At 41.8% G+C, this 17427-nt stretch overlaps 3 protein-coding genes across 4 annotated transcripts in view; all 3 read right to left on the bottom strand.

The window, feature by feature from the left end:
* Positions 1 to 3306, bottom strand: part of kif13a (kinesin family member 13A) — a 40720-nt gene extending 37414 nt beyond the window's left edge. The window contains 2 exon segments of the mRNA XM_078287107.1: positions 2764 to 2854; positions 3089 to 3306. Of these exon segments, the coding sequence (XP_078143233.1) occupies positions 2764 to 2854; positions 3089 to 3143 (146 nt within the window). The 5' untranslated portion in view covers positions 3144 to 3306.
* Positions 3307 to 4206: 900 nt separating this feature from the next.
* On the bottom strand, positions 4207 to 5454 carry LOC139924729 (E3 ubiquitin-protein ligase NHLRC1-like). Its single transcript, XM_071915862.2, has one exon. The coding sequence runs from the start codon at positions 5452 to 5454 to the stop codon at positions 4207 to 4209; it is 1248 nt and encodes a 415-aa protein (XP_071771963.2).
* Positions 5455 to 6234: 780 nt separating this feature from the next.
* Positions 6235 to 14927, bottom strand: ptdss1a (phosphatidylserine synthase 1a). Of its 2 annotated transcripts, none has more exons than XM_071915850.2 (13): positions 14590 to 14927; positions 13979 to 14070; positions 13326 to 13370; positions 13111 to 13235; positions 12827 to 12985; positions 12308 to 12459; positions 11223 to 11364; positions 10141 to 10253; positions 9946 to 10011; positions 9165 to 9264; positions 8838 to 8906; positions 8307 to 8384; positions 6235 to 8112 (listed from the first exon to the last, which is right to left on the bottom strand). In XM_071915850.2, exons 1-13 carry the CDS (start codon positions 14769 to 14771, stop codon positions 8023 to 8025), a joined length of 1413 nt encoding a protein of 470 aa, XP_071771951.1. In that variant the 5' UTR covers positions 14772 to 14927; the 3' UTR covers positions 6235 to 8022. The 2 variants fall into 2 exon arrangements, with proteins under 2 accessions (XP_071771951.1, XP_071771952.2); XM_071915851.2 differs by having other exon boundaries at positions 6235 to 8117; positions 8318 to 8384.
* Between the last annotated feature and the right edge of the window lie 2500 nt (positions 14928 to 17427).

Below are 17427 nucleotides of genomic sequence, written 5' to 3'. Positions count from 1 at the left end.
AGCTGTCAAGCTCAAGGTCATGGCCCTTTAAATATGCTGTGTACTGTATTATCTTGAGAAATACAAATGACACAATTGTTTGTAGAGAAGGTAAGTCATGCATAGCTACGGCAGAAGGAAAAAATGACTAAGTATCCACTGTGACCTTGGATAAAACTTGGATAAACCCAGTCCAGCTGTTAGAGTGAAAGTGAACCCAGCCACAATGCAGCAGTTTTCCTACTCAACCATACAGATCATAGCAGAATAGAGGTGACAGTGTAGAGGTTGTTGTAATTAAGGATGCACCAACATATCGGCAGACCCTTGTCCGATATCAGCTTTAAAAAGCAATATTGGTATCGGTCCGATATTATCTTTAATGCAGATATTTGGCCGACTGTAGAATTGTCATTTTTGTGACCTTTTTTTCTAGGAGTGTGTCAACAATACAATCAGCAACAGAATAAAACTAACATGGTCTTTTGTTTACAAACCACTTAATTATCTTAAGATAGGCATGTCTGAAAAGCTTAACCTTTTTTGCAACAGCATATGTACTAAGATTCTTACAAAAATGCAAATTGGTATCAGTAACAGTACTGGTATCAGTGTCAACAGATATGGGTGGGAAAATATCAGATACCGATATCGGCCTCAAAAAACCATATCGGTGCATCCCTATTGTAGCCATTTTATAAAGGATAGAGACATCAAAGTCCATGAAAGGAATCTCTGTATTAATGTAATGCTAGACGTGCCAAGTTGTTACAACATTTCATTCAGATATGGAAACTTCTACTGAATCAAAATGTGCCTTGAGCATGTGAGTCTGCATATGGCTCGCTTGAAATATGGCAGCAGGTAGAAATGGAAACATCCAGCATCAGATCCAAAGACTAATCAGCTACCTTAGAGAATATTGCAGACAGACTCATTCAGAATGGCTGTAGTGTCTACACAGTTATTGTCATTTATTTGACCTCTCACCCACAACAGCCTTTTGTTCTATTGTCATGCATTCTGTTCCATGAATGTTAGCTTTGAGCGTGATTTGTTAAATTGCCTGGAACGGAGCTGTTGTGTGGCAATTTCTGTTCCGATAATTGCCTTAAATATAGGTTAATGTGTGGGCCCTAGCTGCTTGAGGAGCAAGCTCATTACCACTTAATGTTGACTGCTGATTACATGGAACAACAGATAAACTGTTACAGTTTAACAGGACTGGCTCTGGGCCATGAGAAAAGCCTTGGCTGTGGCATGTATATTGGTTACTTTGACTTAATTTTCAGTCGTCAGTAGGGTCTGGTCAAACTGTATGGACCTTCACATACTGTGGCTGGAAGAGCTTCTTGTCCATATGAAATACTCAAGAAGTGAGAAAACAAGGACAAAGACAATAATCCTGGATTCTTTTTCCCAATTGAGCATCCTTGAAGATTTCATTTGCATCCATGGGTAATCAGGTCAGCTGTCTAATCATGGGTGACAAAGGACAACGGTGGAACAGAGCAACCAAACCAAGCGTAACACTGTAGCAAATGCAGTCTGCAACTATGATGGGTGAATTATAATTATGATCTCTGATCATCGCTAACAGGCACAAGATTTAACTGACTTCCCAAGCTTACAGCCATTATTAGCCTACATGTTATGTGACTGGAGAGATCCCCTCATTACAATCTGAAAGCAAATCACATCTCTAGCCAGCAGAAACATGGGCGTTTTTGCTGACCTTTAATACGCCGCCGGAGTATGAAACATTAGAGGATGCTTAGCTTTCCTTTCCCTGGAGCGTTCTGTACACTTTTCTCCACTTTTAGCCATGATGATAACGCCTGCTACATTGTGCAGTGTACTGCCATGCCCATTCAAAAAAGCCTGAACTCTGAAAACTGCATGACAAAGCAAACCGCTTGACATGTAACTAAAGTTCTGACTACTGAGACTTAAATAGTCCTTGCTGTCTGGTCCCTCCCATGGCCTTTTTGTTTAACAGCAGATGAGTGTTATGATGTTGAGATGAATATTACTGGAGAGTTCACATTAATTATATAGTATAATAATGTAATATAATATTGGGCACTGAAAGATCATGTTTCAAGGAGCGGTTGCAAAGCAGGTGGGTTACAGCCATCATGTCCTCAGCAGCAGAAGGTCACTATTCCTATTAGTCCATTGCACTGGCATTACACACAAAAAAAATGTTTGTTCTATTTGAATTCAGGAGGAAATTCTGATGAGTTGATTAAGTTAAATCTTCATTTCTTAAGCTGCACTGTAAGTACAACTATGTATGGAGCTATAATGTTATAATGCAGCTTTGTGCCTTTAGTCATCTGAGCTGGACCGGTCAGCAAATTGCTGGATAGATGTTACATGCTAACATTGCATGCTAATGTTACTGTATTATGACCTGGGTGAGATAAAGTTATTACAGTGAGTCACAAACAGTGAGAGTGCCATCTGTCTTCTTCTGATCTTTAACTGAGGCCAACAGCAAGCTTCCAGACATTTTCTAAAGACCCAGAATCCCCTGTTCCATTAAAGAAACACATGTACACTAGTAGAGGAGTCTTCTTTATATGCAGAATCCAAAGACAACTCTCCATCATAAACACTAAACACAGAGAGGCTAGAGGTGCAATACATACACTGAGCTTACTGCACTATACATGGGTGGGTATAATGTTATGACACAATCTAAGACAATGCCTATATTAACGGATACATTTGTTGCGAACACAAACTTCTGGCAACAATGAATGTTTTAGCTTTGTTTACCTGTTATCTCCTTTTGCATTTGAAGGTGGTGGGTGTAGAACAGTTTGGTTGTCCTCCATATCCACGACACATTTTGTATTCAGTTCAATTTCTGCAGAGACAAGTTGGGTTTGGGGAAAGTAACGTATTGTGGAGGAAAAAGTAAAATCCTACTTAACTTTGAACGTATCTTAAACTGTTCTCAAGTGTTACTCCGGGGCTCATAATTCAGGTTGAAGGCAGCAATGGCGATGAAATCAAAACTTTCATCAGGCAGTGAGAATGTAGCGCAAATCAAAGGCGAATAAAAGAAATTTGCAAGCAGAAATCATCGTAACACACTTACCCCTGCGGTTCATGGGCCGAACTCTCACTGCAACTTTTACCTTTGTATCCGACATTTTCGTCCACTTTTTTTTTACTCCCACCCTGTCTATGCGCGGAGCTATCAATGTATACTTGTAGCCTGTGAAATCCCCGACAAGAAGCCCGGATTTCTGCCGGATAAAAGGCAGCAGACTCTAATCAAATAACCCCAAACGAGTCCAGGCCTCGAGGATAAGAGATAGAAATATGTTCATTTTTGCTTTATATCCATCCGAGTTCGCTTCTTGTGCAAATCCAGCACTCGGTTCCAGCCCCAGACAGCATCCCCACCGCCATCTTCCACTGGGAGCACGACTGCTATCCTCTTGCAGACTGGAGACGGCTATGCCAAAGGGGGAAAAAAATGGATTTGTCTTAATACGGACCGCCGTACTTTGCGGGGGAAACCCGTGGACGTGAGATTTGAGGCACCGTGACAAGTTGTCTGCGTGCACCAGCAGTAAGCATATACAGATCAGTCTGGAGCAGATAACGGAGAGGATAGTGTTCATGAGAAAGGAACTTTTAATTAGACTTGTGAACCATATCACCCACTGTCTGTCTGTCTGTCTGTCTCTCTCTCTCTCTCTCTCTCTCTCTCACACACACACACACACACACACATGCTCATTGAATTCTCGTGTTAAAATAGGTTTTATTATATTCTATAGGTTATATTTAACATTTGCAAAACTTGGAAATAAATAACAGCATTACAATTTCTTTGACATTTATGATTATTTGCATGAGAAATAGTCAATATAAAACGTGATATAATTTCAATTTATGTAAAACAAAACTTTATCATGTGAGGCATACATACATCATGTGGCCTATATATACACACAGTATATGTATATAGTGTCATACTATATACTATTTAGCAAGTGATAAACTATTTGACATACTATTAGTGTGTCAAATATAGTTTATCACATGCTAAAGTTTTATTTATATAAAATTACATTATATATACATTTACTAATACACAGAATTTGATATTGCAATAAACAACTTAAAAAAATCTTATATGTAAAACAAAACTTTATCATGTAATAAACTAGATCTGACATACTTTAGGCCTGATCTTACATTATATTATGCCATGGCCATAGCATCAGATTTAGCAGAATAAATCTTCACTGCATGGTCTCCGCTGTCCAGAACGAGGAGTGTGTTGTTCTGAGCCGTACACACCAGCCCCACTGGGTGGATCAGGTGGTCTCTTACAAGGGGAGTTAGGGCTGGGCCACTCTGGAGCTTCCCCAAACTCCAAATCATCCCCTGCTTGGAGTCAATCACAATCACGTCTCCCTCTCTGTCAAAAGCCACAGCAGACATGCACAGCCAGGCCGTGGACCCCAGGGTCAGACTGAAGCTGTCTGTCTGATACAGGGGGTGGAAGTCTTTTGCAAACACTCTCAACCTTGTGTGTTGGTGCTTCCCAGGCGGATGTGTGTCATCAACAAGATGTTCCACCACCGCTATGTTCCCCGTCACCTGACAGCAGGCCACTGCTTTGGGATGCTGGAGGTCAGGAATGGCTGTCAGGTGCTGCAGAGTCACACCGCGAGCAAAGTCCACTTTGACCTGGGACAGTGTGCCGGCCTGCAGGTCTGAGACCAGGATGTGCCCACAGCTGTCTACGTCCACACCCCATGGCAGCTGGAAGGGCTCCTTGACCGTCAACACGTGGCTCCCCCTGGAGGTGAACACCTTCACAGCACTGTCCCCTGCGTCAGTCACCACCACGTAGCCACTGGGAGTCACCGTCACATCCAGTGGGTAACAAATTTCCCCATGGGCTCGTCCTCTCCGCCCAAAACTGTGCAGCTTCCTGCCCTGAGGACCGAAGACCACCACCCTCCTGTCTCCATCATGCACCACCACTACTGTTCCCGATGACCCAAACACCGCCATCCCAGTGGGGTTGATCAGTGTACCCCAACCACCAAAAGCTGTGCAGAGCTGCAGAGCCCCGGACCTCAGACCTCCGACCCAGCCAACGCCTCCCTTTGCCCTGTGAGCAACAGGGGATCTGGGACTGCTGGACAACAGCAGCTCCTGGAGGTCAGTCAGGGCCTGGCAGGGGGAGGTGCCGTCTGCGCTGCACAGCTGTCGACAGAACGGGCACTCCAGCTTCTTCAGGAGAGGGTGGGACAGAGCCGTGATGCATTCCAGACAGAGTACATGTCCGCAGGAAAGGTTCTGCGGCCTGCGCTCCCTCTGCCGGGTGCTGAACTTCTCAAAGCAGACTTTACACTCCAGCAAGTTGACCTGGATCTCTCTTAGAATCGCCTCAGGCCTCGGGCTGCCATGACTTGGGGAACCAGGAGTCTCAGCCATGACTGAAATATCCTGATGTATTCTTCAGCTACTGAGACTGTTTGAGCAACTGCTGCAGTCAGCATGAAGCTTAAGAACACAAGAAAGACAGACAGGGAAATTAGGAGAGATGGAGAGAGGGAGGAAAAGGGAGGTATGAAAGCACAGCACTGCAACGTTTTTTTTTTTTTTTTGACAACACACTCACGTCCAGTAGGCCCAGAAGGTCATGTGACAGTTTGCACACCACCAAGGCTCTTTGCTGCCCTCCTTTGGAAATCAGGTTACACACAAGTTGCAGAAGCAAGCACTCATGTTTGGACCATGTAGACTTTTCAGAACACAACACTGTTTTTTGTCATAGCTACAATCAGGGAAAATAGAGAGTAGCAATAAGATTAATCACTATATAAACCATATTAACTATTTTGTTATTTATATGTGATGATCAAAATTACTTTATATTTTTAGGATTGTATGACCACATTTATTGCTGTTATTTTCAAAGGGAACATCAACCGTTTCTTTAAATATATCTTGTTATAGGTCAGTACAAGGCAGCTATTTTAGTCTCTCAGTTCCGTGGTGTGCAGACTGAGTGAAATCCGATCCTTTAGAAACAGAAGGGCAGAGCTTGAGTCAGCCAATCCTGCTCTGCTTTGCTGCAGCACAGCGCTCTACAGAGGTCAAGCAAGGTGATTCCAAATTTCCTATTGTAAAGTACACAAATCGTTTGCTAGGAATATGTATTCAATAACAAATGACTAGTAGTAAAGGAATTGATTTGATGTGTAATGAAGAATCATTTATTGTTGAAAGTGGGGTAACTGACAGTATCAAGCATGTGTAGCACACTTCAGCACTCAATATCTCAACAGTGTTTAATCTGGAGGAACAAGTGAGGGTAACGCTGCCTATCCCAGCCCTTCTAATTCAAAAACTAAAACATGGATAATCCCTTGAGAACAATAACATCACAAAGATTTTAAGAGGAAATGTAAAACATTTTAATATGTTTCATTAATTCACAGTGAAAAAAAGAACAACACAAGTCTTTTTTTTTTTTCCAACAGAATTGTTTTGGCAAATGACATCTAAATCCAGCGACAATGTACCATTTATATTGTGTAGCATGGGAGCCTGGTCCATTCCACAGAGGTCAGCGTCTGGATTGTCTAGGGTTATGCGGGACATATCTGTGCTGAGATGATACTGACAGAGCAAAACAAACTAACTCTTCAATAAAGCACTCTGAGAGCACAAGAACAAAACACACAACCCCAAATTTAGTCTCAATACAAACTGCAAAATGTTAGGAATAAAAAACAGAACATGCATACAGGCACGAGGGGTGAATTAAAATGTTACGATGACAGTGAAAGACATAAAAATAACAATACTGGCGTCCTGGTGTGCAGTGCGACACAAAGATCCTTTTTTACGACTAGTTTAACATGTTCCTACTAAAACACTTGGGTTGATTTGACACAGCCATGCAAATGCAATGTAGGCAATTACAAGAATGTCGACACTTAAACGAAGCCACCTGCACACAGACAGGTACAGCCTGAACACATGCAGAAATCTGAATGATTGCCCTCTGTTATCAGTACAATAAAAAAAAAAAAAAGATAGCAGCCACAGATGTACAGGGAGAGTAAAATCACTCAAGGTCACAATGATTCACAAAATACTCAAACATTACAAATGTACAGTATTTCAGAGAAAACAGAACTTAACTGCCCGTGCGTCTAGGATATTCTAAAAAGTGCTTCAACTGTGTGCTTTGCTTCAATCCAGGTCAAACACAAACCTCAGAGAATCATCCTACAACACTAAAGCTGGTTTGCATTGAATTCCTGTTCACATTCCACTCTCTGTTCAAGTTATAAACACAAAAAAAATGTGAACACCAACATCTGTGAAAACGTAAATCGACAATAGATGATTGAAACTACTTAAAAGACTGACAATAGATATTTGCCCACTCTGAGAGAACATAAGCCTTTCTGTGCTATAAACATACAGGCTCTGATTTATGTGATATATTCTACATAGCGTCTTTTAATATTGAAATGTGTTGAACCAATTACATACAGTAGTTTAATTATAGGACCTAACCCGTCAAATTTACATTAACAATAAATGATATATTGTATCGTAGGATAAATGTAGTTTGTAAATTACAGTTTACCAACTACAATGATCATGCGTTCAAATCTAGGATGGGCAGTCCTGTATTGCCATCTCTCATCTCTCTCTTCCTCTCACACACATGCACACAACACACACACACACACACAGTCAAACACCTGTGATCAGTGGGCTAGGAGCCATTTCTGTGACTACAGCCCACAAATAATCGTGCATCTCTGTAGTCCAAGCCTCTCTGTACTCCTAACACTGCATGGGCCTGCTCATCCACCTAGCCTCTCCTCTGTCTCCACTCCCTCTATCGTAGGTGAGGGTTTCTCTAGAGTTGAAATGCACCAGGAAGTGATCATATCTTTACCCCTTTCAACCTCATCCTTCTCTCCTGGCTCCTTGGTGTGAGTTCAGGAGGGGCCCACCAGCCTCTGGCTCCCATTCCTACTGGCTATCCAGGCCGTTGATGGATTTGGTCTTTCCTGAGCCCTTCCATCTCCGCCGGGTTGCAGGGCTGTCACCGTCCACCTCCATCTCCCCTGAAAAACGAGGATCAAACGCTTTGAAATGAGATATGAGTTTTTAAAAAGAAGTACTTGTGTACATCTATGGGTAAAAAGGCCCAGCCAACCACTAGGGGTCAGCCATTTACAAGAAAATGGCTGAAGATACATATGTACTTTTATAAGTCCCATTTATTTTACATGGTTGATGATTAACAGAAAAACGCAAACTGTACCTTTAAATCCTTCTGACACATGGTCACCAGATTCTGTGTAATTACTGTCCTCACATTCTGAGAGGCTCTGTGAGAGGAGAAGAGGTCGAGACGCATTACACACATTCCATTAACGCGACAGGGAACATATAGCAGCCAGCTGACCCGCTGCAGCCTACATGGTAACCTGAACGATAGGAATCTTTGAAGGGAAAAGGCCTGCAAGTTAATATTCACTGAGGCTCCTCAACGGTAAAGTCAGCTGACTCTTTGTTTTAACCCTAAACAATTGTCCAGGTGTGTAAACCAGCGTTACTTTGAAGTTTTTGGTAAACACGCCACGCACTCAAACACTGGCTTCCATAAATAGAGCTTCCTGGTAATGCAATAATACACACCCCCTGACAAGGTTTATTGAGTGTAAATACTGCAGGAAAAAGCTGTGACTGTCAATCTGAAGGCAAAGTCGGTTCGTTAAGGCTGCATTACACATTTTACATGGCCAAAGGGCGCAAAAGTAAACCTAACGCGATGCACGTACCTTTTCTCTTGGACCATAATTTTCTGCATACCACACCATTCCATATAGGCACAGGAATGTAATGAAGGCCTAAGAAGAGATCAAATGCAACAGAAACCAGTTAATGATTAATGGAGGATCTACAAACAACAAGATTAATGAGTTACAGCATAATATGAGTGAGACATAGTGCAGAATCATTAAAACAGTAAAAATGTCAAATGTGAAAGATTACGCTTGTGGGTAGGATCTCATGTATATTAAGTCATGAAGTGCTACTAACTGCTATAGATCACAGAGATTCATTTGCGCACAGAAAACACAACAGTACTCGGATCCTGATCTTACCACACACAGTAGCCAGAGGATCACATAGAGGATCTGCGTTTTCGAGAACAAGTCCTGTCCAAACTTAACACACGCCAAGGCCTCCAGGAAGGCTATTGCCCTGTGATTGGGAGGGGGGAAAAAAATGCAAACACCTCACAACACATTCTGAGCCTGACGGGTATTCTGCTCCATGACCCACCTGCCGCCAAGGTGGTGACATGAGTGAGAGAGGGAATGTGAGAGCTTCTGGGGGGTGACGCAAACAAAAGCATATGTCGTTTATAGCACTGTAGCTATCATTTGGAAACGTACACAGCAGAGATTGCCTGGAGAAAACTGTATACCAAAAAACTAGGCTTTGCAGCAATGAACAAAATAATTAAAATTATACAATGTCCGTTTAAAGGGTCATGAAAACTAGTCCACACATAAATGATCAGCGGTATGCTTACTGACCTGAGCATGTTAACGTACACATAACAAGATTTTTTAACTTTTGTGGATAATAACAACCCTAATATAGAGGTTGACTGCCAGACAGTTTGGGCCTGGAGGGAGGGGGTTAAATGCCTGGCCAACTCCCGTGTCTCACCCCACTCAGCAGATCAGTTAACATCCACAACAGCACAGCTTTTATCTTCCCTCACCTGCTCTGCCTCACTCTCTCTATCACACACACACACCACACCTACACTGGAGTTTATATACAAATATAAGGTGTAGTGCAACTGTGGGGACTTTTGAGGGGCTCACTTGAAACATTGAATTTTATCAGGGCTAGGTTTTAGGTTTTACTTACCCAAACACCCAGCACTGGGTCCCAACTCTTTTGCACTGGGTATCTGTAAGGTATGCATAATACTGCCTAAAGCAGAAAGAAAAACGACAATGCAAATGTTAGCAAATATTACCTACAACTGTCATCAGTTATTCACTTGACTGAATCGTAATAGAGGAGCTTTACGAGGTAGAGTACGTCCGTTGAGGTTCCTACCTCACTGTTGGAGCTGTGATGATACCGATGAACAGGATCCGACACCAGCTCAGCGCATGGCATGCAGGAAAGACGAAGATGTGCTTCAGGAAGAATGTGTTCAACTCTGTCAGCTATGAGCAAAGAGGGAGACAGACAGAAGAGAAGAAAGATTATCGTACGTGTAACCGTTACATCCCACTTACTCCTCTTCATTGGTGCAAATAAGATTTAAACAAGCTTTCCTTGAAGATGAAACATTGATTCAAGGGGGAACAGTAAATGCTCTTGGGTTTAAGCATTATGTATTGTTGATTTTACCAAAATGTAGCTCTCATCACAACCAGTGGAGGTTGGGACACACACAGACAAAGATTCCTTTAACAATGTCACGCATGGATTAACACACATTGGCAACAATAATAACAGTGCATTTTGAGGGTCAAGGGGTTTAGATTAGAGGCTCGCACTGTGTCCAAGTTCCTCTCATCCACACTGGAACATAATGAGAGAGGGGGCCTGCTGCCTTGTTATTCCCTCATTTGGCCCGCAGCCTGTGTGGATGGACCCAGTGGAAAGCAGCTAAACTGTGGCCACTCCGAACAGACTGTGCCTTCCCCCCATCTCTCCAACTAACTCTCAAAGACTGGTAATTACTATTTAAAGCCTCCAGAGTGTTGGGAACTGCCTGAGTGAGGGAGGGGAGAGGACGGTTCTATTTCATCACCACACAAAAACGAGAGAAGCAGCCGCTTTCATCGCCATGGCAGCCAGTGACCGGAGTTTTGGCAGCCATGCTAGACTCTCCAGTGGAGAGCACTGGAGCTTACTCAAGTTCTCCATCCATGGTTTCCCCATCGCCATAAATTGCACCCAAGTCATCCAGCTTGTCTTTCACTCTTATGGGATTAGCTGTTAATGTGGAGACAGCGGGTCACTCATGCATTATGACACATGGATCCATCTGAGACAGGTTTCACATTTCAACAACAGAGGAGGCAATCAGATTAGCCAGGACTTAACATGCAACACACCGGATCATCCCTGACTAGTCAGCACTTAGTCACTGTGAGACGGCAAGAGAGGATTTCTCTCTGACCCACCTGCCAGATGATCATGAACAGATAGACTCCCGTCACTCGCTGCAGGGAAGACTTAGGGTCGAACCAGCGTACGTAGGTCCAGCTGGCCGGGGTGAACTGCAGCGCTGCTCGTTTGATCTTCCCTGTGGTGGTGTGGATGTCCCTGGACGGGAAGGCACGGGAGAAGGGTTACAAAGACTTGCAGACTGATTTACAATGAGTGTATGTTAGTACAACAGAGAAAGACAGATGAAAATAATACCGTGACATTAATCATTTAAGTCTACTCCACCCCTTCCTGAACAACACCTTGGATCATATTTCAAAACAGCTACAGCAAAGAGAATTTAAGCATCTTAAAATGTAAAGTAATCAGAAAAACGTACTGATGGTTTGAGTATATATATATATATATATAATCATAATTTGTATAAATCCTCACAGAGACACTTTGAGGATGCTAGGAAAATACCTTATTTGGATATTTTTTGAGCTAGAAAAGGTGTTTGCATGCCTCTCACAAATTTAGGTCATCTAATTTTTTCCCCCAAGCATATATTTTGTTCAGAGACATTCTGTGTCCAAAACTAATTTAGTTTTGATGCTGCAAAATTGCCAAGATAAATTCAATACATCAGACAATGCTTGCTTGGCTTATCCTAATTAACACTTGCCTGACTTACACTGACACTTACCCTACATTCTCTGACTTTCTTAATCATCACACATGAAGTTACACTTCAAGCAGGGATAAAAATAATCTCCCCTCATGTAAAATGGTTCCAAAATGGTTGTGATGCATGCATTTAGTTTAATCAAAGCCCACTCAAATAGGTTGATAGCTTATTATTTCCAACGTATTAGGTATATTATTATTGGTGCAGGTATTGACTCATGAAATATATGTACCGAGCTTACAATGTGAACAATCCATTCCTTGTAATACACTATAAATGACTTAGAAAAGGCGACTGACAAAAGCTAGATTTTTCCTTTGGCATGGATTTGGATTCACACACATTGACAAATAACATGTTGAAACACCAGAAGTACTCAACAATTTAATATCATCATAAATAAATACTTTCCAGACTACAAGGACATACTTAATACTGGCCCAGTGGTAGGTCCTCATCTCCAAAAAACGGCAGACAGTCATGCCAAGCCAGATTCCCCCTCCATTACACAGCAGAATGTCCAGAATCACCTGGTCCCACCAGCACTCAGCAAAGTTAGGCAGCAGATGCATGAAGAATAGCTGAAGTAGAAGGGAAGAGGAGATGAAGAGGGTATGAGACTGTGCGCCATACAAGGTCACCTGGATTACATTAGCATTACAATTAGAGTTAATAGTAAACATTTAAGCCTACACTTCAAAATTCTAACATATACAATGGAAAATTCTTAAGGGTGGCACAGCCCATCAGTTTCCGCTAGATGGCCACTTGCATGAATTGCTTGTTCGACCTTGCAATTTCACTCCAACTGGTTTCTCCATTATAATCAGAGAGAGGAGGGAGGGAGAGAGAGGAGAGAGAGAGAGAGGGAGAGGCTGGCAGAAAGACAGAGTGAAATGCCACATGATGCTGCAGGAAATGTGAAAACAGCCTTCATCTGGAGCGTACCTCAGTGAGCTCCCAAGTAATACTGATGGTCCAGCAGAGACCGTAGCTGCGAATGAGCAGGGCCTTCATGCCCCAGCCCCAGAAATGGCTGAATGCAAAAATGTCAAAGTGGCTCAGGATCCTCTCCCAGGTGATCACATGGCAGTTCACTGCATACTCCTGCAGAGAGCAACACAGGTGGTTTGAGCTCAAAAGGATTGTTAATCCACATAGCAAACAGTAACTGGTGCATGTAAACTACTCTGAAAATTATTTTCTCAGTAAGCCGTTCTATGCACGCTCACCATTACGTCTGCCTCGCGCTTGGCATAGCGCAGGTTTGGGTCCAACCAATACATTAGCCGCTTCACCTGCTCCCAGTTCTGGAAGATGATGAAAACCAGGAACAGGAAGTAGAGGACACTCAGACCTTAATAGCGGAGGGAGGAGACACGACATGAAGAATCAAGGGAAATCTAAGGTTCAAACAAACATAGCTTTGACTTTAAGCAATACTCACCAAAAACCATACGCCATATTGCCGGATGCGGTCTGGTGAATGGACCTAAAGTGAGGCATGTAATGAGAACTAAATCAGAGATGCAGTCCAAAAGGAGTGAGAGAATAGACACAGGCTACTCAGTATGCCAGTCAACAGATAAAACCACATTTCTTAGTATCATTGTGGACATAAATTGTCCACTCTAACCCAAATGCTGTCGTAACAGGACTCTTCCCTCCTAATGCCCAATAGTAGTTGTGGTTTGTGGTGACCGAGACAGCTGACATCACTGTGCAGGGTGTCATTCTCAAGATGGCATTTATGATGACAAAGATGACACATCTGGATGCTGATCCCAGCTTACATATTCTGTCAATTCAGTGTATTTTGTTTTGTTGTCAATATTTAACCTTTGTTTGGCCACTCAGGGCATCCACTGAATGTCTGACTGTCCTGGTCGCCTCTGAGGCCCTTCCAAAGGTTTCTTCTATATTTTTTTCTAGTGAGGTTTTAATGGGAGCTTTTCCTTGTGCTCACTGGGGGTCTAAGGTTGGGGGGGGGGGGGAGGGGGTATTAGTATGAAGCATTTTGAGATTGTAACTGTAATTAAGGGCTATACAAATAAACTGGACTAAAATATAAGAATAGCTTCAGTGTGCCTTTTTGCTCACCATTGGGAAATGCCAAGACACTGATCACAAGGAAGAAGGAGGTGACCAGGATGAGCCCCACCCAGAGATTGCTGTCAGGATTCCCATCATCTCTGCAGATACAGTAAAAGGGAAGTGTCATCGTTGAATTTGTGGTAGACGTTAAAAACAAAAACAGCCCAGTTTATTTTGCTCCATCTCCCCTCCACAACTGAATGGACGTGTCTCACATATCTCAACAGCAAATGGCAAGCATTAGGCTACATTCGATTTGTTATTGAAGATAAATAGTGAGTTTGTAAAGCAGAAAGATGGAGGAACGAATAAGTTTCCTTGCTAGTTACATTGTTGTAGCTAATATCAGGAAGAAACAGTGTCCATCACTGGACTAACGTTATATAACGCAACAACAATTCATTTCATTAGCGATAATCTTCAATGTTAAGCATACGATCATCATCAGTGACACGAGTTAGCTCACTGTTTCTATGTATTTTCACAAAGACGAGAACATAAAGAGGAAAAGATAACCACTGTATACCTGGCACTGTGTTGTCAGAGCATCATCTGCCCCTGTTAGCCAAGCGCTAGCTAAGCTAACCAACCTAGCTAACGTTAGCTGACCGACTTACCTTGTAAACGCAAAATACATCAAACTGAGCACTGTACATGTCAACAGCGTTATCGTGTGCGACTTGTAGAAAAAGTCAATCGTAATATCTTCAACTTGCTGCTCGTTAATCATTCGGAAATGCACTCTGTAATTCACATCATCCTTGCTCAAGGTATGGGATCCGCTATACACGGACGCCATAGCTGGACACAGGAGTGCTCCTCCTCCTCCTCTAGAGTAGCATTAGAAAGCGACAACAACCACTACAACAGACAGAAATAGAGTCAATGTCAAAAAATGTAAAATTACAAAGCAGCCTAAACGTTAAGAGACGTGATGTGTTGACTGCTGGCGAGAGGGAGCAGCAGAGGGTTAAAAAGAGGGCAGACAGTTTTAGGGAAATTCTTAACTTTGAATTTTGATTGGTGTAAAATAGTAGGGAGTGTCCCAAGAGCGGAAAAGTCAATCATGTGCCTGTCTTGTGCTAATATTATTACCTGGTTTTCGCTATGACCTTAATACAAGGACTTGTAAAACCATGACATAACTTTGACCTCTTAATTTACCTCATAGTTATAATCATTACTTTCAACTCTAAATAGTCACCTGGTAACCCCACCGTGTCCATTAAACAGCGTAAGGCTCTGAAAAAGGTAAGGTTACAGCATGGATCAGTCATTTGCATTTTGAATGAATGAATGAGCACGTCCTCCACTCGGATACACACGTCACTTTACTTGAGACTTTGTGTGTGTTTATCTCCCTCATGTGGTCGCTGATGTGATGGCTTCACATGATATTCAACCCAAAACAGAGCTGATAGCCCAAGGGCTCCCTATATAAATACTGTATATAGAGGGCAACCAAGAAGAGATGTTTTACACCACAGACACCCATTGGACCCCCACCGTCAGAAGATTTTTGTTGTCTTGTCTACTGTAGTTGGGAAGATGACACCGAAGAGATAACTTTCTTTTTTTTTTTACATCCCCCATATTGATATGGGATAGGGGAGATTGGGGTAAATTGAGCCTGTGGGTAAGATGAGTCACCCCTTGTATGCAGGCAACCTTACACGAAATGAATCATGTGATCATAGACTTAGGGAGAGAAATTCATTTCCCTGAATCTGTGACCCACACTGCACAAACATTCTGTTGACAGTTGTGTCGAGCCAAGCTGTGCATTAACATTTTGAAAATAAGAAAAGATCACAATGATCTAAACATATATTTAAGTGAACCTAAATTATGTTGTTTGAATTTGAAATGGACCCTGAAACTGAACTTGTGGCATGCTGGTACAGCCCTAGTCAGAAGTTTTAAGTTGTGTAACATTTTTAGTTATGCCAAAAGATCAACTTTATTAATGTGTCTTGTTTCTAACTGTATAAGCTACAGAAAATACTTTAAGTATATACATAGCAATTATTTTTTGAAATAAATACACATTTATTTTGCTGCAGTAGCACAAAATGCAAAAAGTGGCTAATTTTACCTTGTTCTCCCCTAAGTGTTTGCAATGGAATGGAGGCATACCGTTATTTATTACTAGGCTACCTGTTTTTCTGCCTAAATTAAGCAGTTTTCAATTTCTTTGTAGTCCATGAGAAATTTCATTCTTGAAAAAAGTCGGCAGTAATTAGCAAACTGTATCACAGTTCCTACTGATATCAAACAGAAATTACAGTGTGTTGTATATAGCCTATGTTGCTGGTCTGAAAACAAAGCAATTTTTTTTCATGTAATGTTGTCTAAAGCAGACTGTGTTTTGTTGTTTTGTTGGGGGAGATATTGTCCCGTCTCTTCATTTTGGCCTTTAAGAACACCAAAGAGCCATTCTGTTTTTGGTAAACAAAGCATTGCAGTAGTCAAGGCAAGATAAAATAAAAACATGTAAAATCCTTTCTGTGTCGCTGAAATTCGGGACAAATCAATTTTTTGCAATGCTCCTTAGATGAAAAAAGCATGACTGAACAAGTCTTTAAGTATGTTTGCTCAAAGTTAAGGCACAGAGTCAAAAACGGCTCCTAAATTCTTGGAGGCAGGCTTAATATGTTGATTTAGCAGACCAAGGGCAGGTCAAATTAGGCTGGATGTGCACTCAGGACCTATAACAAGAACTTCATTTTTGACCGAAATTGAATTGTAAAAAGAAAATTGGACACCCAGACCTTGACATCTATTAAACAGCTATGCAAAGAGGCCAACTTATTTAGTTCACTCAGCTTGTCTGAGAGGTACAGCTGGGTATCATCGGCATAACAATGGAAGGAGATGCTATGCCGTCTTAATTAAGTGACCTAGAGGGAGCATATACAAGGAAAAAAGAACTGGGCCAAGAATTGAGCCTTGTGGCACACCACGTGGTCAAAAAACAGTCTAGGGCGATCCCTGAAATATCGACCCACATACAAATTTTTTAAAAGAGGCTGAACACAGGCTGTATTAAAGTAATCAGGGACACAACCAGAACACAGAGAGCTGTTGACAATAGAGAACAAGCTAGGTCCCATAGTATCTAAAACTTCTAAAAGGAATTTGGGTGATATGATGTCAAGAGGACTGGAAGAGTGTCCATTAGTTCCTTAAGAGAGATCGGCCTAAACTGACTCAGAGTATCTAGATGAGGAGATACACCAGGATACCTTAGTAAACAAAATGGGGCAGGAAATCTTAGACCCAATGTCCTCAATCTTATCTAAAAAGAGAGTCAATAAAAACTTTTCACAGTTAGCATTTAAAGAAATTAATTATTATATGTTCTGTTGTGCATTGGATTCAATATGAATAAGCTTCATGTTATTATAGAATGATGAAATGATGCAATATAAGAAGGAATGTGTTCCTTTATTTTG

Source organism: Centroberyx gerrardi, chromosome 12 (assembly GCF_048128805.1).
Source record: "Centroberyx gerrardi isolate f3 chromosome 12, fCenGer3.hap1.cur.20231027, whole genome shotgun sequence".
In the NCBI taxonomy this organism is placed as follows: Eukaryota; Metazoa; Chordata; class Actinopteri; order Beryciformes; family Berycidae; genus Centroberyx; species Centroberyx gerrardi.
Note: the sequence above shows the minus strand (reverse complement) of the source record. Positions and strands in the feature narration are given on the sequence as shown.